We start from the raw sequence: 21,570 nt of genomic DNA on the forward strand, positions 1-21,570 counted from the left end.
ACATATAATGAATTCCCTTATGGTAAATTAGTATTACTCAGCATTCCATTATATTATTATAAAAATATTAATGATAATCCAACTTTATAAGCTGTAAAAACTTATAAGCAATTAAATGAAATGAAATGAATGGAATCAATGTGGATGAGAGCAGTGAGATGTAATTATATGACATTATATCAGTCAGATCCCATTCAGAAAAGCTCACCTATAATGTTCAGTTTCAATACATGTGAACTTAATATTATGTACAATACACATGCAACAGAAAGAGGCCACTATAGACACTTCTATTTTAACAAAAAGATTTTTGTATTTATATAGTGCTCCGACAGACACAATACATAAATTTCCTTTTGACTCCGTATGTAATATAACCACACAATAAGTTTATTTTCAGTCTTCTAATTCAAACACATTTCTTTAGTGTGTGATATGTCTTTTACCTTCATCTCTTTTCTCTGAATGGTTCACCTCCTGCACCCATAATCACAGGAATTTTAATATTGGCGACAGTGCCACTATACCCTCTATTTTCAGCTGACGTATCTTTCCCTTTCTTGTAAAGCTGTTAGCAATTTTTTTTGTATTTATACCACCAAACTGCAACATCTGGCATAATACCAATGTGAGGCTTATGTGAAGTCACCAGCAACCCAATCACATGATGGTTTTGTTCATTCAGCACTGATCATGCCACTACAAAACTTCAATAAACTCACATTTGTGGTTAATTTTCCTCTTGTTTTACATTTTTTTAGTAAAGATAGTTCAAGACATAACTTTAAAAGAACTGCTTGTAGTTTAACATGTTCCTAATACAGCAGTAGGAGAATTTCAGTACATTTGTTACAAATTCGAAGTAAAAAAACTTACCTGAACTCTCCATTTTCATTGTGAACTGGGAGATAATGTTCCAGTGCTAATATATGCAAGCTGCCTTGATCAGCAACATTAAGCACACCATCTGGAGAAACAGTCAGAGCTGATATGGACGTAAACTGTGCATTTGAAGACAGCATTGTCTCTTTTGCATCATGATCGCTATTGCCATCTTCAGGCATTCCACAAGGGCACATTCCTGGCGGAGCCATCACTGACGAACTTCCATTATTTATGCAATCACAGTTTTGTGCTCTGTGAACAAAATACAAGTAAACAACTGATATATTTCACTTCTTAGCTGTCATTTACAAACAAAATGTTTTATGTTACCTGTATGGCTTCTCTTGTTGCTTTCCAGCAAAATCAATTATCCTTCCAGCTGAATCAACTACACGTATTGCATTTACTTTTTTTGAATCACTCTCTGCAATGAATAAATCTCCACTTGGACTGAATGCCAAGGCAAGGACTGAACCAAGAACAGTCTGTGTTGCCTTCAGACCATCTTCATTTTCAGTATCAATCTGTAAGAGAAAAATAACTCCAGTTTTAGCTAAAAAGAAACAAACTCAGGAGCCTGCAAAATCTATCCAAATATGTGAAATGGGGCAGCACACATAAATAACAATGTTTACTTTTTGTACCAAAAAGAGTGTTCATTTCAGGAAAGTGGAAAAAAAAAAAAAAATCCAAGGAGACAGAATGGTAGGCCAGTTCTTACCTTCATGAGCTTAATTTCCAGAACTATCAAGTTACAAGTAGATAAAGCTATTTATATCTTTCATGACTGTTATTCCTTACTAAGGGATAAAAATAGGGATAGGTTTGGGAAGAAGGAACATGTTACTCAGACCCCAGGTTGATACAGACCCACCAGTTACACGAAGTGTTTCCAAATAGGTGCCTTGTCAGGTGACTCCTGGATTGTAACAGCGACACACTGATGAAATGTAAGTCACTTCTGTGTGCACTGAACAAGTAGTTGATGTCTTCATTACAAAGGCTGTAGTCAGAGACAAAATCTAAGTCCTCTACTACCAACCAGAAATTAATAGAGCGGGTACAGAATGCCATGATTTCACATCATTCAAATCAAAGTAGTTCTGAATGCAGCCATCAAAAGGGAAGACTATGCTGACCCTGTTTTGAGATGAAAAATGTGTCTCTTTGGAGCAATACACCTTCAATAGTGTTTCAGGCCTAATGAACAATAACAAATCAAATTAACATGTATTGCTGCCTTTAAGTATTCTCAGACATGATGGTGTATTGCCCCATACAGCGAGATTGTTTGGACTACTCAAAGAAGCAATAGGAGGCAAGAAGTTCCATTCTGCTGAAGAGAGTTACGCTACACGGCGTATGAGTATTTGTACAGGCACAAAAGTTAGTCAACTGATCCAAAAATTCTAGCACTTTTTAAGTGCTAGCAACCTATATTGAGCATCAGACAGACTATGTCAATAGCGGTGCAGCTTTGTACTGCATTTGTACAATTTGTGCTCAATGTATACAATAAGTAATAGTTTAGAAAGGTATTAATGGTTCTCATTTCTCAAGAAATTTGGCATTTCTCTTTGTCCAGAGATACACAAGGCAGTATATCATTGTGCCCAGATCGTTGATTTTCAAAAGGCAAGTTAAAAAAATTCTGTAATGATGATGAACAGGAGTGATGTAGGCAAATTATTGGTTAAATTTCACTTTCAGTTTCAAGTCAGTTTGCTCTTTCTGGAATCTGTGCCTAGCTCTTTGGCTCATCATACGATTGCTGCAATTGCAATGATGTTCTGAGACACTTTCTCACATCTCAAATATTTCCACATATGCATAGATGGTTCATGATCAAATATTTTATCAGTGTCCAGTAATAAAGTTTTAAACATTTTATTTTTCTCCCAGTTCACTGGCTTTGGGTCAAGTAAAAACAAAGTTAAAACCCCATAGTTGGTGATTTCTATCACCCATTTTAAATAGTGGGAAGATGAGTACTTGTTTCCATCATATAAGCAGTAAACACAGGTTTTAGTGATCACTATGCTCAAATTCTTACATTGAAGGTTACAGGAAACTCAAAACTCCATGGAATAAGATGCACTGTAAGAAATTTCAGAACAAAAAAATGTGAAATATTTTTGTTTCCTCCGAAAGAGTGAAAATTGGAAAGATGTATTCAATTGTAATGATGCCAACTGTATGGCCACATTAGAGGATTTTTTTAAAATAGCTTATCCCAAGAAAACAACAGCATCTAACTCTGTCAAAAAAAGTGGATCACAAAAGGGATAAGAATATCATGTCAAAATAAGAGTAGATTGTATGAATACTCCAAGCACAGTACTAGTTCACATTTTACTAACTATTTTGAAAGATATGAATGCGTGGTGTCTGTTCTTTCGGACATGTCTGTAAGAAAAGACACCATGCACACATATAACTGATAAGCCTCAATGGGCAATGGATTCACCACATTCAGTGCAAGCTTGGCTTGTGTCTGTATATGTGTGGATGGATATGTGTGTGTGTGTGAGTGTATACCCGTCCTTTTTTCCCCCTAAGGTAAGTCTTTCCGCTCCTGGGATTGGAATGACTCCTTACCCTCTCCCTTAAAACCCAAATCCTTTCGTCTTTCCCTCTCCTTCCCTCTTTCCTGACGAGGCAACCGTTGGTTGCGAAAGCTAGAATTTTGTGTGTGTGTGTGTGTCTATATAATAGAGGGAAACATTCCACGTGGAAAAAATATATCTAAAAAGAAAGATGATGAGACTTACCAAACAAAAGCGCTGGCAGGTCGATAGACACACAAACAAACACAAACATACACACAAAAATCAAGCTTTCGCAACAAACGGTTGTTTCGTCAGGAAAGAGGGAAGGACAGGGAAAGAAGAAAGGATGAGGGTTTTAAGGGAGAGGGTAAAGAGTCATTCCAATCCTGGGAGCGGAAAGACTTACCTTAGGGGGAAAAAAGGACAGGTATACACTCGCACACACACACATATCCATCCGCATATACACAGACACAAGCAGACATTTGTAAAGGCAAAGAGTTTGGGCAGAGATGTCAGTCGAGGCGGAAGTACAGAGGCAAAGATGATGTTGAAAGACAGGTGAGGTATGAGCGGCGGCAAATTGAAATTAGAAATTAGTGGAGATTGACAGTTTGTTGCTGGTCATTCCCACATAGAACGCTTCACAGTGTAGGCAGGTCAGTTGGTAAATCACGTGGGTGCTTTCACATGTGGCTCTGCCTTTGATCGTGTACACCTTCCGGGTTACAGGACTGGAGTAGGTGGTGGTGGGAGGGTGCATGGGACAGGTTTTACACCGGGGGCAGTTACAAGGGTAGGAGCCAGAGGGTAGGGAAGGTGGTTTGGGGATTTCATAGGGATGAACTAAGAGGTTACGAAGGTTAGATGGACGGCGGAAATACACTCTAGGTGGGGTGGGGAGGATTTCATGAAGGATGGATCTCATTTCAGGACAGGATTTGAGGAAGTCGTATCCCTGCTGGAGAGCCACATTCAGAATCAGATCCAGTCCTGGAAAGTATCCTGTCACAAGTGGGGCACTTTTGGGGTTCTTCTGTGGAAGGTTCCGGGTTTGAGGAGACGAGGAAGTGGCTCTGGTTATTTGCTTCTGTACCAGGTTGGGAGGGTAGTTACGGGATGCAAAAGCTGTTTTCAGGTTGTTGGTGTAATGGTTCAAGGATTCCAGACTGTAGCAGATTCGTTTGCCACGAAGACCTAGGCTGTAGGGAAGGGACCGTTTGATGTGGAATGGGTGGCAGCTGTCATAATGGAGGTACTGTTGCTTGTTGGTGGGTTTGATGTGGACGGACGTGTGAAGCTGGCCATTGGACAGGTGGAGGTCACCGTCAAGGAAAATGGCATGGGATTTAGAGTAGGACCAGGTGAATCTGATGGAACCAAAGGAGTTGAGGTTGGAGAGGAAATTCTGGAGTTCTTCACTGTGAGTCCAGATCATGAAAATGTCATCAATAAATCTGTACCAAACTTTGGGTTGGCAGGCCTGGGTAACCAAGAAGGTTTCCTCTAAGCGACCCATGAATAGGTTGGCGTACGAGGGGGCCATCCTGGTACCCATGGCTGTGAATTTTAGGAAGAAGGTAGGAGGTATGGGTGCAGGGTGTTGGTGGGGTCAGGAGTTTGATGGAGTCAGGTGAAAGGTTTTGTAGGGGGCCTAAGGTTCTGAGGATTCCTTGAAGCTCCGCCTGGACATCAGGAATGGGATTACCTTGGCAAACTTTGTAAGTAGTGTTGTCTGAAAGCTGACGCAGTCCGTCAGCCACATGCTCCCGACGATCAAGTACCACAGTCGTGGAACCCTTGTCCGCCGGAAGAATGACGATGGATTGGTCAGCCTTCAGATCACGGATAGCCTGGGCTTCAGCAGTGGTGATGTTGGGAGTAGGATTAAGGTTTTTTAAAAAGGATTGAGAGGCAAGGCTGGAAGTCAGAAATTCCTGGAAGGTTAGGAGAGGGTGATTTTGAGGAAGAGGAGGTGGGTCCCGCTGTGACGGAGGACGGCACTGTTCCAGGCATGGTTCAATTTGGATAGTGTAATGGGGAGTTGGATCATTAGGAGAAGGATTAGGATCATTTTTCTTCGTGGCAAAGTGATATTTCCAACAGAGAGTACGGGTGTGGGACAGTAAATCCTTGACGAGGGCTGTTTGGTTAGATCTGGGAGTGGGGCTGAAGGTGAGGCCTTTGGATAGGACAGAGATTTCGGATTGGGAGAGAGGTTTGGAGGAAAGGTTAACTACTGAATCGGGGTGTTGTGGTTCCAGATTGTGTTGATTGGAATTTTGAGGTTTTGGAGGGAGTGGTATATATATATATATATATATATATATATATATATATATATATATATATATATATATATATATATATATATATATATATATATATATATATATATAGAGGGAAACATTCCACATGGGAAAAATATATCTAAAAAGAAAGATGATGAGACTTACCAAACAAAAGTGCTGGCAGGTCGATAGACGCACAAACAAACACAAACATACACACAAAATTCAAGCTTTTGCAACAAACGGTTGCTTCGTCAGGAAAGAGGGAAGGAGAGGGAAAGACGAAAGGAGGTTGGTTTTAAGGGAGAGGATAAGGAGTCATTCCAATCCCGGGAACGGAAAGACTTACCTTAGGGGGAAAAAAGGACAGGTATACACTCGCACACACACACATATCCATCCGCATATACACAGACACAAGCAGACATTTGTAAAGGCAAAGAGTGTGTGCGAGTGTATACCTGTCCTTTTTTCCCCCTAAGGTAAGTCTTTCTGTTCCCGGGATTGGAATGACTCCTTACCCTCTCCCTTAAAACCCACATCCTTTCGTCTTTCCCTCTCCTTCCCTCTTTCCTGACGAAGCAACCGTTTGTTGCGAAAGCTTGAATTTTGTCTTTACTTATAAATATGATATATTCGTACATGAAACTTGGTAGAAGCTGAGCCTTCACGTAAGCACAGTAAGTACAAATTTGTGCAAAAGAGGAGTGTATCATAGGAGGATTATGTTATATAACCGTGGGCCTTCTTTCTTAAAATGCCCACCGACATTAAATATAGAGGTCCCAAAAAACCACCGACGTACTTTAAGAAAAGGTTCCTTACGCAAAAATAATTAAAAAAGTCCAGTAAACATGGGCTCTAAAATGCATACTTGTTCTTCTTTGCTAGAGTGAGACACATCTCTCCTACTGAACAAGTGCTCACAGCTCTTAAAGTATGCATTTCAGAGCCCATGTTTACTAACCTTTTTTTCTTGTTTTGGTCTATACCATCTCCTCCCAAAATTGCATGGATGAATACCTCACTGCTTTCAGTGTCACACTAAGGCTGAGTGATAAATAGCATAAATCATTTCTATTATTAAATTTATGAATGTTTTCAAACTGTGAGTGATTGTTAACAATCAACTTAATAGGGACATAAAGGTAATATGAGGCTACTGTCAGTACGCTCAACTCTTTAAAGAGCTCCTGAATGGACACCGCGTATTATCCTTAGTATCTGCTTCTGTGCAACACGTACTTTTTTCCTTAATGATGAATTGTCCCAGAATATGATGCCATAAAACATCAGTGAATGAAAATAGAAAAGTAAGAAAACTTTTAGATCCTTTCATTTCCATAACACTCAAGCTGCACAGCTTAGACATTTAATAATATTGTAACATGTGACCTCCAGTTTTCATTTCAAAATTCATGGAACATAAAATAAAAGGGGGCTCAGAGGCACATGTATGTATCCACTTCCAATGTGTCCAGATCATCATATCAAAAAAGAAAACATTTGTGTAATGACAAAAACACCTGTTTCCAATAGGATCTTTTCACAGCACTCCTGCATAATGTCAATATATGATGGAATGTACCATTGCTTTGATTCAGGCTTGAATCTTTCATGACATATGATTAATGAGAACATCAAGCCAGTCCTGGTCCAAATTTTCCCACTCTTCAATGGTAACAGTGCATAATTCACACAGAGCCTATGATCACTGTCAACGTCCAGAAACAACTGATCCCACACATGTTTGATTGGATCCATGTACAGGGAACAGGAAGGCCAGTTGACATGTTGAAATAACATTTTTGACTACGTTATGATGATTTGAAAATGGGTCCCGGCCCAAAACTAGTCATTGAGTGAATAAAAAGAGTGAAATTTGCAACTTTGTCTGGTTTTTGTTGTACTGTCACCAAAACGTTGGCAATATGGTTCCACTATTGGCTGCAGAATCTCATCCCTGTACCACTAAAGCAGTGAGACTGCCCTCAACAAGCAAGAGTGGAATATGGTGGCCACATGTAATGCCGCTCCAAAACATCAATCCACCATGACTTTGTTGAATATACGGACATAGTGCTGGAGTCATTCAGTATTCCTGGGTTGTCTCCAAATGTTACCAAGGAAATCCAGGATACAAACAGACCCAAATTTCATCCATGAACACCACCCAACACCAGTCCTGGGGCGTCCATTCTGCATGCTTCCTTACCCATACGATTTAGTTATGGAGTCTGTGATGTTGTCATGTACAAAGTGATGTTACCCTTGGTCATCAGGAGTGGAGTTTGGATCATGCAACCATCTCCTACGCATTTTGATACGATATTTGATGTCCTGGAGCCTGTTTGAATACCAAATGTACTTCTAAAGACTGCAGTTCCTTTGTCAAAAAGGTCATAGATATCAGTCATCCTGTCAAAAGTGAACAGCTTGTGTGGTGGAAGTCCTCGATTGGAACTAATTCCATGTTCATACCACATTCCTTTGACTCCAGTGTACACATCAAGCAACTTCCCTGGCTTAAAATCCTTCTGCATGTAGCATGATGATGTAAACCTGATCGTTGGTCATGACTGACCTTCATAGTACGATGGATGCTTACTTTACTGTTCCACAGTCATCTGTATCATATCCCTACTGGTGCTTACCTTCAACTGAAATGCTGTAGTTCTTTGTGTGTGGCATTCTACCTGTAGGTTGCACTCATGGTGACTGTGTGTTTTTGCAAGAGAAGTCAAGGGTGCCCTTCCAGCCTGTACAGGGACAATCACAATAGCAACACACCTGCACAACATATTGGGGTGATACAACATTTCTATTATTGTATAAACACCAAAGAATTTAGAGTGTGTTTTTTTTTCATTTATTGATTGGTCATTATGCATTATTTCTAATGATGTGGTCAGGCCTTGTTCAGTTCTCAGTTGGATACACAGAGTTTTACCTAAATCCACTGTAATTTACAGAAAAGTAGTTGTTAATTTTTAAGACAATTTTATTTGCTATATGAAGTGCTGAAGTTACTCCATTAGATTTGTTTGTAATATCTGCATCATCAGAAAAGACAACTATGAGTATTTCTGCTTCTTGGATATCTCAATCAAAGGAGTTTCATTCTGTTTACAATTTGTAGAGTGTTTAAGTATCACTGAAGCTTATGTAACATTAGGGTTGATGCTCTTGTCACTGTTGTGAAGTTCTACTGATAAATTCTTTATGAGTTCTTCTGTTCTTAAGAATGCTTTGAAGCGATGATTTTTGTATTCCTGGAGTGGGCTCTTCATTGCACTTCAACTATGCAACTGTACTGAAAAACACAGGCCAATGTGTTGAACTATCTCATGCTGAAGAAAAAACAATCACTGAAATTTCTTTGTATTCAATAGGTTTATGGATTTTTGGTTGGCAAGTCTTTTGGCTACCCACAGCATTTACAGATATTTCTGAAAATTCCCATTTATGCATCTGTGACTAGAATATTTTGTACTCCTTTAATACTTCCCCTTTTATAATGATCAGGTAAAGTCGAAGTCAAGACATTCTTATAAAACTGCACACAATTAACTTCCTTGATGACTTACAGAACAACATCCTTTTGGGCAGGAATTTTCACTCAATGAACTTTTTGTCAGTTTAACAACCATTATAAATCATATTCTTGGTCTGTTGGTATGACTATGTGTCAAACATGTGTGTGACATCAGATTTCTATTTCATATCTTCATGATGCTTCATCTTTATAACCTGACATACGTGGTCAGTCCTTGCATACCTTCCCACAAAACCAGAACAGCAAAGGCAATTAAGTAATATGTTAATAATAAATTAAATTTTCTTTTCTTTTACATGGAAAAGCAGAATAAATTTTAAATGCAGTGTAAAGTTAGACTGCCTCTAATTAGCTTATAACATCAATAAACGATGTACCTTAACAGTATCTTCTGGATGGGAATTTTCAGTGTTGCTACCAGCCGATGCCTTTGGATGGTTGTCAGCTCTATTTGAATGACAATGTAATGGTGTACCTGCAACTACTTTCACTTTTAAATCATCCGTTAGTTTCAGCACGAGACGGTCATCGATAAAATGTAGACTACCATCAAGAGGACTCAGCGAAAGACCTGTTGGCCACTGCAACTGGGCCTAGAATACAAATATTACGCTGGAATTATTTTGTCATGAGGTCAGTAAATCACTGTGAACAAAAATTGTCATCAACGAAATGATCAATATGCAAAATGAATTAATTGGTTTCACAAGTAATTTATTTGTAGAATAACACCTGTTTTGTAACAAACAGTAAATAAGCTATAAAGTTAGGAGCTGCTGTCACACATATCTCTATCATTAGTATTAAGAAAAAACAGAATATGGATGTGCTTAAGAATTAAATTTTGAATTCTGCATGTGAAACTCATGAAACTACCATAAAGAAAAATAGCAGCTACCATAAAAATAGCAGCTACCATAAAAATGATACATTTTACAGAAAAAAAGAGAAAATAACCATCTTCCAAAGTTATGATAGTCTGTGTAGTAAGATGAAACAAGTATTTTTGGACAATGTAGATGCCACACATGCTAAACAGAAAAAGTAAAAGGATAAATGTAAGAAAACCATTGGAGAAAGGAAGAATAAAAGAAAAGAAGAAATGGCATATATTTTCAGAAATATTAAAATTAATTACATTATTCTGTTCATTTTGTGATTCTTTCTTTTGTACATACTTTCACAGCTTACAATTAGCATCACTGAATGTTTTCCTTTGGTAAAATTATTTCTCTAAGCAAAAGAATGAGGAATGTTTGTAGGTGTTATTTTTAAACAGTTTGATGTGATTCTGTTTGTTTAAGTATGAATTTTTTAAAATTTAATTACTCATTACAAAGACGTTTACCTGTTGTGCAGGGATTGCTCCATGACAAGGAACAGGAGTCCAGTGATTATGATGACCATGATGCCCAACAAGGGTGTGAATGATTCCTTTTGGATCCACAGCTCTTATGTTTGTTCCATCAGCAATGTACATAGTCTTATCAGCAGCTATAGCAAGACCTATGAACACAAAATTAATAATAATTACTGTATCTTGCATTTGATACTAAATAGCTCACTAAGGACTAATTATATACAGGAATTGATTTTATTTTAGTACAAAAAATGAAATTAAAAACCTGCATTGTATCAACATTAACAAGTGAAGTTTTGCTGATCTAATTAAGTCCACTTCAATTGTCAGTTCACAACATAGTAACACTACAAAAGAATGGATTTAATTTTGCACAAATACCAGTAGAAAAGAAGTAAACAATAAAGAAGTTGTTACAAAAAAAATCTTAAGTAAAGCTGAAGTAATTTTTCTATCTGTGTAGTTAGGTTAAGGAAACTATTGGTGATGTAAGTAATCAGTGTAAACATTCGTTGCTCCCAAAAAAATATTTGGGAGGTAAGTCATAATTAATGTGGGAAAATTTAAAGACATGTAATAGGCATTTTGCGGCAGAGTAAGAAATGGAAATTTGGAATTTTCCAGTGAAAAATAATTGTATGAAGTATGGCTGCAACAAGTAATGCTTGAAGATATCTTACAAAAATGCTCTCTAGGCTTTAGTAGCAGAAAGTACACAATTTATATCACAATCTAGATGGAAGTCGGTGTTCTCTGGAGGAGAATAATTTAACTACTGAATACCCATTATGTGGATAAACTTTTGCTACAACTGTGTGCATGCTGATAATATCAAACACAAAGGTCAATTAGCAATGACATGTTCACTTACCAAAAGCTTGATAACTCAGGATATAAGATGAATATAAAAAAAAAAAGCAAAACAAGGATAATGGAATGTAGCTGAATTAAATAAGGCGCTGCTAAGGGAATTAGATTAGGACATGAGACACTTAAAACAGTAGAGGAGTTTTGTTATCTGGGCAACGAAATAACTGATGACGGCCGAAGTAGACAGGTTACAACATGTGGACTGGCAATGGCAACAACAGCATTTTTGGAGAAGAGAAATTTGCTAATAGCAAAAATTGACAACAGAAACCAAAACATTGCATTAAAACAAGCGTTCAGTGCATAGTGTGGTGGAATGTCGAAAAAACCGCAAATTGGCGATCATAAGAAGAAGAACAACACCAAAAATGCAACAGGAGCATAATATGTAAGAAACTGTCCACACAACCTGCCACTGATGATGCCTTGCAGAAAATAAAGGCAAAACGCGTATGGCACTAAAATTGTGTTTTATTCCGTTGCTGTCAGACGGTCCATAAGTAAAAATTATCAATATATCGTAATTTTGGTTACACGTTCGCCACGTACAATTTACAGCAATAATTATTTTTTGGCTGTGGAAAAGTTTGCAGAGCACACTTCTACTCATGTTCCTCGAACTTTGCACCATGAAACCTTCACCAACAACTAGTGTGTATCTGCAAATCTACATTTGAGGTTGAACCACGATAATCGTGTTAATAGCTGATTTTAACAGTGCTGCCAAGCATGTCTTCTTCTAATCTCGATCAACAATGAATGTTGGTCCTTTGATCCAAGTTTCAAGTAACACAACGTAACATTTCATAAATGGGTTAATTTTTGGAATAAAGTTCAAAACTGATCTACAGTCAATGATGTTAAGGATACAGGATACTTTTCTGGCTCAATATTATGTAAAAATCAACACCTATTTCTTTCAGGCACTGTTAATAACATATATGTTTTACAGATTTTTTGTTGATATCAGGTTATGCAGCATACTTTCTGAACAAATTTGAAGTATTTTGAATATTTTTGAACCTGCTCAGAGTTATTAAAAAATTACAAAGTAACTGATGCATTTTTTCCCCAAAATACTTCCTCATATTGAGGTACCATTTAATCCAATGTTATACATTTGAAGGAGACAAAATTTTTACCAGATTTGCATGACATGATGGCTGAGGTGCTACACCTATTTAATTCCACATATTATGTATATTACAGGGATAAAAAAATATCACATCTTACATTTTAATTTTTATAATTTCTTTCCTAATAAAATGTTATTTTTTCTATAATTTAGTTGATTCTGCAATAAAGCTTAGGTCTACTACATAAGTATGGACTATCGCAAGTTACAGAAAAAAATAGTGCAATGCTTCATAAATTTTAGGAAATATTTGTACCTGAATTCTGAAAAATACAACTTGTGGGAAATTGCGAGTGAAGATGCGAGTCCAATTAAACTGTGTGTCGGAACATTCCTGAAGCACAGTCTTCATCCTTCAGCGTTTATTCATCTTCAAGCTTCCTCTTGGCATTCCTTTTAGCACTTCTTGTTTCTTTGGTAACTTGAAGAGCGAATCTTTCAGCTTCATGCACCAGTTGTCTGTCACGCGCAAGCAACTGATCTTCCATATTAGAGCCACATTTTATACCTAAATTTCTCAGGACTTCCAACCTTCCTATCACTCCATCATTGAAACATATCACTGTGTCTAGTACACCAACTTTTAATGTATTTTGTCCTACGAAAACATTCTTGGGTAATCTTTCCCATATGCAATGGTTGAAACTTTCATTTGTATTCTGAGTGCCCCCATGAAGCCATTTACAAAGGAAAACAGGGTCACTCAGGTCTCTAAAATTTGGTTTTATTTCATTCATAACAGACTCAGGAAGAGAATGGTTATGATGGTATATTTGACCACTTTCTTTTGCTTTTTGGAAACCACACCAAGAATCTGCTCCTTTAGGGCAAAGTCCGTGAACAGGGTGGTCATCTGTGGACAATTTATGAAAGTAAGTGACCCATACGGCATTTCTCATTGCTGAAACTACATTCAGAGGTGCAGATCATCTAATGGCCAATCCATAATAACTCTGAAGAAGGTCCATTTCAGTTTCTGTCAATCTGCCTCGGCCGGATACAGATTTTCCATCGGATATCACCTTTTCTTTCGTTTCTCTTTGTAGCTTCCTCATTCTAGCACTCATCCTCTTTTACACATGTCCACAACACTCCAGTTTTGTTACCAAGGTATCACCATAAACATTGAACTGGTTAATTTTATAGAAAGCTTTAGAGTCCCCATTGCCTAGATACTTCGTATATCTAACGTTATAAATGGGCACCGGCCTCTGAAATATTTTTAGAGCTCCATCGCACTCCATACCTCCACTGTAACCATCATAATTCTTAGGACACTGATGTTCGATATGTCCTTCAGTGTTACCATGGCAGGTGTGGCAGTACTTAGATAAGCACTCAACATCAACAACTTTTCCATTCTCCAGAGAAGTAGCACTTACAACACCATTCAAGGAACAATGCCCTCGACATTGCCATGTCCCATCAAGTGCAACACCAATGTCCCTGGTTACACTAATATTTACAGTTTCTTCTACTCCATGTTTCATAGATGCTTTAGACACAACTGTCAAGACACCTAGAGGTATTTTTATGTACTTACTGAACCTACTGGGAGGAGGAGGAAGGACCATCAAACCACAAAATGTTTGAGCAGCCTTTTTTCCTTTTCCTATTGCACACATTGCATACACTAACTTCAGCTTCACATCATATGAATTATGCACAATGTTAAAGTCATTTTCGAGGTGGATTTATTGCAGGATCTACACAGAACAACTAATTTTGATGCTAAAGCCTTCCTGCTACTTGTTATTCAGTTATTTCTAGATGACATACACCATCACATTGTTTACATTTTGCCACTTCCTTTATCAAAGAAGATAAGATGCCCACAACAACAACAACAAATCCACTACAAACAGCGTCATTGTTAACACAAAAATTTGAATCACCAGGAGGCGTGCCATGTGAGATTTTCTTCCCTGACGAGCTGATACGTACGTTACTTTCAACAATGTGGCTTGCTTTGTTTCTGAACTGGTTACTACGCAATTTCCTTTTATTGAATTTCTTGATGTGTGGCATACTTCATATTTAATGCACACTAAACGAAATGTACTTCCACAAATATATGTAGCACTTAAGAAATAAACATTCAGTAACATGTGAACAAACTGCTTCAGCGAAACAAAAGTAAATACTAGCAAAGATAATCATTTACAGACACTAGAAACATGGACTGTTACCAACATATAGAATGCATCATACATATAATCGCTGGAAACAGAAAGTTCACAGTTATTTTCGAAATAATACTGGTTTCTGTAACAGAAATAAAGGGGGTATGGCAGCATACGTGACCGTAACTTTAAAATTTGGTATGTATAGGTCACTTTTCATTTGAAACCCTATAATGTATATATCAACATAATAAGGAAACACTACAGAATTTAATAAAGCCATTTTTTTATTTTTCCACCATTTATAAGTACCCTGTATCATTAATAAGATGGCACTGAATAAAATGCTTACAAATTTAATCTGACCTTTAAAAATGGATATTAAATATGTAGTACCTACACAAAACCATACAAAAAATACCTTTAGGATGTGCAAGCTTTGCTTCACGAGCTGGGCCCTCATCACCACAATGAGTTTCATCTCCTGGAATGCATCGCTCACCAGATCCTACAACAGGCTCCCAATTAATTCCTGGATCTTGTATTGGCTCAACAGATAGCACTCTAAGAACTTGATGCCGTTCTGGGTCAGATATATACAAGTGACCATCAGCAGGAGAAACACTCAAGTAATACTGGTACGACACCTGTGTTGCACTGGAAAAAAATATACATATATGATTTAAATCGAGGTATAGTGAGATACTCAGTAATGACTAGGGACCAGAAAAATTCACATTTTGTGATAAATGCGAAATAGTTATGAATTCCACTTCAAAATGCAAAATTGCTTAATAGATGCTATTTCATAGTGAACTGTATCCAGATGAACTATTTTATCAGAGATAGTTGGAAAGAGCTTTATTTTCTGAATATAAATATCGAAAACTTAACCAATATTCAGTTACTGATATTGTACATCATCTGATGGAGCCCAGTTTGAAAGATAAAGTGCGTTTGCAAAATAATAAGTGTACAAACCAATGCCATAGCAATGTGCTGAATAATCTGGTGCCATGCCAGCTGTCGGCGATTGACTGGTCTACCTAAATTACACAGTGTAATGTAATGCAGTACTCAGCTGTGGGACATAGCATTTTATAACAAAGAAATGCCTATGGTTGTTTCTTAGCTGAGGTTCAAAAGATAGTTTAATGTGGACACTCTTAAGGTGACAATTTATGTGGCAGATGTTTTGAACTGCAGTTGCATTGAATACCACTTGGGGTCAGGCCTGAACTATGTTGTTGACAATACTCTGCTAACTTCTAAAAGCAATTGCACAATAACTGTCCCCAAATGCTTTGTGTTGTGCATTGCTAGTTGTTTTCTGTTCTTATTTTGAAGATAAGTGAAGCAAGTAATCTTGGTCTGTCCCAGATTTTGATAATGGCCCTTACAACACCAGAAGAGATCGGCGATCCCCCACCGCCACACACACACTGGCGCTCAAGTTATAGTTTGTTTATGCACATGGCCATCGGCTACTATAGCCTAAAGTGCCCGCACTCTGTGCTATCGTGACTGGGAAACAAAATCTATAACATTTTTTGACTACTCTGAAATTCTTTCCCTAATGTTAAAATATAGTTACCGTATGTTTAGTTCTACTTCTATGCTTAGTGTTTTGTCAGTTCTATCTGTAGTGTAAACAAGCATGGGTCACACGGCTATCAATTCCCACAAAAAGTAGAAATTAATAGCCTGCAGATTTTATAATCACCGAATTGGGCACGAAAAAGCAAATAATGTCTAGAAACCCCTTAAATCGGTGATGCATTCAGTTCACTGGTGGGAAAATGCTGCTGCTTTTCAGTAGAACAACGAATTTTGAAAGCTTAAATACAGCCGAACGAAGGCCATTTCAGAAGAAAATGGTGTCCAAGTTTTTGCAGTCAAAAAGTTCCCAATCAGCACTTAACAGTCAATTTCAGAGAACTAAGGCTTTGTTTGTCTTCACTCATGTAGCACAACAAACTTTTAAATTTGTGCGTCTAATCATTTACAAACAAACAAAAATAGATGCAAATTTCGACAAAAACAGACATGAATTTTGCAAAAACTAGATGTGAATTTTACAAAAAAATAGATGTTACACTTTCCAGTCCCTAGTAATGGCATACAATAATAATCAATTAATTACTTAAAATTTATACACATTACTAACTTTATGTGTTTTTTCTGACTGTATGTTGAAGATTAATCTCAGGAACTACGGCAGGAATTTCCATGCAGTTTTCACTAGTAGGAAATTCAGGAGAAAAGTTTGTGTCTACCGGTATTGCTGCGAGCTCTATAGTGTAAGTAGAGTAGTGTAGTGGTTAGTGTCACTGACCAGTATGCTGTCGGTTGCCAGAGCAAACCCCAATTATCTGTTACTCAGATTTTATCATTTCTGGAAGTTTCTTGAAATATCTTATGTTTGTAAAGTTTGTATATTTTGGAATATTTTATGTCAGTATAAACAGCTGCATTCTAAGTTCAGGAGATAAGTTCTGTTCTGGCTGCATGTTGGTTCAGTAATAAATGTGATTTCAGGACTTAGTGTTGAACTTCATTGATGAGCCTGGCTTCAGATTTGGGCTTGATTGAAGTTTAGATGTGACATAGTTTGGTGGACATGCCAGGTACTTCAAAACAACTACACCGCCATGGCCCCAATCAGACAATTTAAGAGCCATTGCCTACTTGGACAGGAATCCAAATACAAGCAGTACACAATTCTTATAAAGCTTATATCTAGAACAAAATGAATTCTAATACAGCAATAAGTCAGTTACACATGAGGTATCCCTCAGTGTTTTCTGGAGACACAGGTCATGACCCAACAACATGGCTGGAGGGATTTCACCAAGTCATCAAATACAATAGGTGGGATGACATGGTGTGTTTCACAAATTTGTACTTTTACTAGGACAGCACATCAACCAGCATCTCAAGAACAACAAAGAGAGGCTCAGTAGCTCGGACAAATTCCAGGCCAAACTGAAGGAAACATTTAGTGACAATCAGCAGCAAGCCCACTTATCAGAAGAACAATTAAAAAACAGGGCCCAACATCATGGGCAAATGGCACAGTCCTAAATATAGAATGTTTTGGCCCTACGTCATACAATGAATCCTAACACAACAGTAGATAACACAATCTCACACCTAATACAAGGAGTTACAGAAGTTCTGGTAAGAGATGTTACAACAGAGGAATTCATCAGGTGGAACCACTGAATCATGGAAATGCAACAGAAAAGACATGGAAGAAGAGCTGGATGTTGTTCTTAAAAGACATGAAAGAAGAGCTGGATGTTGTCCTTTGTATGAACACGTAACAATGCCTAACAGGAGAATAGATGCAGGATAACTGAACCAGTGAATCTGGCAGGGTTAGTGAAGTTAACTGGAGAATAAGCTTATTTTTATTTTCATTTTCATTTCAGCCTCATGTTACACTTTCCACCTTCTAATACCATGTCACCCTTACAACACCCCCACAACGACCCCATTAAGTTTTATTTACATTCCCTCCGCAAACATGCCTTCGCCCTAGCCAGATTACACTCCCATATTTTATTTTCTCAGGCTTGTCTGACATTTGGCATTACCCCCAAAGGCCTCACACTCAAAGTTCCCATCTCTGGCTGCAACCCTTCTTTCCATCAGTCCCTATACCAGTTCCAAACTGAACAATCCATCGCCCTCACCTGCCTAATCCTTCACCTACACATCAACTCAGCCAATGAACACACCCGTCAACTCCTATCCTTAATAAAAGTCCTCAATCTTTCCTCTCCCACATCCACACCAGCTGTTCAGAGCATCCTCCTACAGGCCAACCGCAAATTAGAACAGCATGCCACCCTCCACCTTAAAAAACTATCCAATCTCCTGCTTTCCCACCTCCAGAAAGGCAACTCACTCACCCTTCACAACCTTTCCAGCAAACCTCAACCTCCTCTCATTGCACACAAACCCAGTCTCTCCCATCTACTCAATCTCCCACTTCCAGCTCCACTCCCTCCAAAACCTCAAAATTCCAATCAACACAATCTGGAACCACAACACCCTAATTCAGTAGTTAACCTTTCCTCCAAACCTCTCTCCCAATCCGAAACCTCTGTCCTATCCAAAGGCCTCACCTTCAGCCCCACTCCCAGATTCAACCAAACAGCCCTCGTCAAAGATTTACTGTCCTACACTCGTACTCTCTGCTGGAAATATCACTTTGCCACGAAGAAAAATGATCCTAATCCTACTCCTAATGATCCAACTCCCCAAGACACTATCCAAATTGAACCCTGTCTGGAACAGTTCCGTCCTCCATCACAGCGGGACCCACCTCCTCTTCCTCAAAATCACCCCCTCCAAACCTTCCAGGAATTTCTGACTTCCAGCCTTGCCTCTCAATCCTTCATAAAAAACCTTAATCCTACTCCCAACATTACCACTGCTGAAGCCCAAGCTATCCGTGATCTGAAGGCTGACAGTTCCATCGTCATTCTTCCGGCGGACAAGGGTTCCACGACAGTGGTAGTTGATCGTCGGGAGCATGTGGCTGAGGGACCGCGTCAGCTTTCAGACAACACCACATACAAAGTTTGCCAAGGTAATCCCATTCCTGCTGTCCAGGCGGAGCTTCAAGGAATCCTCAGAACCTTAGGCCCCCTACAAAACCTTTCACCTGACTCCATCAACCTCCTGACCCCACCAACACTCCCCCCACCCCTACCTTCTACCTTCTTCCTAAAACTCACAAACCCAATAATCCCGGCCACCCCATTGTAGCTGGTTACCAAGCCCCCACAGAACGTATCTCTGCCTACGTAGATCAACACGTTCAACCCATTACATGCAGTCTCCCATCCTTCATCAAAGATACCAATCACTTTCTCGAACGCCTGGAATCCTTACCCAGTCTGTTACCCCCAGAAACCATCCTTGTAACCATTGATGCCACTTCCTTATACACAAATATTCCGCATGTCCAGGGCCTCGCTGTGATGGAGCACTTCCTTTCACGCCGATCACCTGCCACTCTACCTAAAACCTCTTTCCTCATTACCTTAGCCAGCTTCATCCTGACCCACAACTTCTTCACTTTTGAAGGCCAGACATACCAACAATTAAAGGGAACAGCCATGGGTACCAGGATGGCCCCCTCGTACGCCAACCTATTCATGGGTCGCTTAGAGGAAGCCTTCTTGGTTACCCAGGCCTGCAAACCCAAAGTTTGGTACAGATTTATTGATGATATCTTCATGATCTGGACTCATAGTGAAGAAGAACTCCAGAATTTCCTCTCCAACCTCAACTGCTTTGGTTCCATCAGATTCACCTGGTCCTACTCTAAATCCCAGGCCACTTTCCTTGACGTTGACCTCCATCTGTCCAATGACCAGCTTCACACATCCGTCCACATCAAACCCACCAACAAGCAACAGTACCTCCATTATGACAGCTGCCACCCATTCCACATCAAACGGTCCCTTCCCTACAGCCTAGGTCTTCGTGGCTAACGAATCTGCTCCAGTCCGGAATCCCTGAACCATTACACCAACAACCTGAAAACAGCTTTTGCATCCCGCAACTACCCTCCCAACCTGGTACAGAAGCAAATAACCAGAGCCACTTCCTCATCCCTTCAAACCCAGAACCTCCCACAGAAGAACCACAAAAGTGCCCCACTTGTGACAGGATACTTTCCGGGACTGGATCAGACTCTGAATGTGGCTCTCCAGCAGGGATACGACTTCCTCAAATCCTGCACTGAAATGAGATCCGTCCTTCATGAAATCCTCCCCACTCCACCAAGAGTGTCTTTCTGCCGTCCACCTAATCTTCGTAACCTCTTAGTTCATCCCTATGAAATCCCCAAACCACCTTCCCTACCCTCTGGCTCCTACCCTTGCAACCGCCCCCGGTGTAAAACCTGTCCCATGCACCCTCCCACCACCACCTACTCCAGTCCTGTAACCCGGAAGGTGTACACGATCAAAGGCAGAGCCACGTGTGAAAGCACCCACGTGATTTACCAACTGACCTGCCTACACTGTGAAGCGTTCTATGTGGGAATGACCAGCAACAAACTGTCCATTCGCATGAATGGACACAGGCAGACAGTGTTTGTTGGTAATGAGGATCACCCTGTGGCTAAACATGCCTTGGTGTACGGCCAGCACATCTTGGCACAGTGTTAAACCGTCCGGGTTATCTGGATACTTCCCATTAACACCAACCTGTCAGAACTCCGGAGATGAGAACTTGCCCTTCAGTATATCCTCTCTTCCCGTTATCCGCCAGGCCTCAACCTCCGCTAATTTCAAGTTGCCGCCACTCATACCTCACCTGTCTTTCAACAACTTCTTTGCCTCTTTACTTCCGCCTCAACTGACATCTCTGCCCAAACTCTTTGCCTTTACAAATGTCTGCTTGTGTCTGTGTATGTGCGGATGGATATGTGTGTGTGTGTGTGTGTGTGTGTGTGTGTGTGTGTGTGTGCGAGTGTATACCTGTCCTTTTTTCCCCCTAAGGTAAGTCTTTCCGCTCCCGGGATTGGAATGACTCCTTACCCTCTCCCTTAAAACCCACATCCTTTCCTCTTTCCCTCTCCTTCCCTCTTTCCTGACGAAGCAGCCGTTGGTTGCGAAAGCTAGAATTTTGTGTGTATGTTTGTGTGTCTATCGACCTGCCAGCACTTTCATTTGGTAAGTCACATCATCATATATATAAACATTTTAATTTTCACTGTCCTGAATATAGGTTTGATGGCTTCCATTACAAAATATGCACATTTGAATTCCACAGAGC

General features: G+C 39.3%; 1 protein-coding gene across 1 annotated transcript in view; it reads right to left on the reverse strand.

Moving 5' to 3' along the window:
• Positions 1 to 21,570, reverse strand: part of LOC126175520 (teneurin-a) — a 192,612-nt gene that overhangs the window by 63,909 nt on the left and 107,133 nt on the right. Inside the window, exons 14-18 of the mRNA XM_049922345.1 lie at positions 15,191 to 15,426; positions 10,630 to 10,787; positions 9,659 to 9,874; positions 1,216 to 1,409; positions 877 to 1,137 (exon numbers count right to left, since the gene is read on the reverse strand). Coding sequence (XP_049778302.1) covers positions 877 to 1,137; positions 1,216 to 1,409; positions 9,659 to 9,874; positions 10,630 to 10,787; positions 15,191 to 15,426 — 1,065 coding nt within the window. The remainder of the gene's footprint in view (positions 1 to 876; positions 1,138 to 1,215; positions 1,410 to 9,658; positions 9,875 to 10,629; positions 10,788 to 15,190; positions 15,427 to 21,570) is intronic.

Source organism: Schistocerca cancellata, chromosome 3 (assembly GCF_023864275.1).
Source record: "Schistocerca cancellata isolate TAMUIC-IGC-003103 chromosome 3, iqSchCanc2.1, whole genome shotgun sequence".
Classification (NCBI taxonomy): Eukaryota; Metazoa; Arthropoda; class Insecta; order Orthoptera; family Acrididae; genus Schistocerca; species Schistocerca cancellata.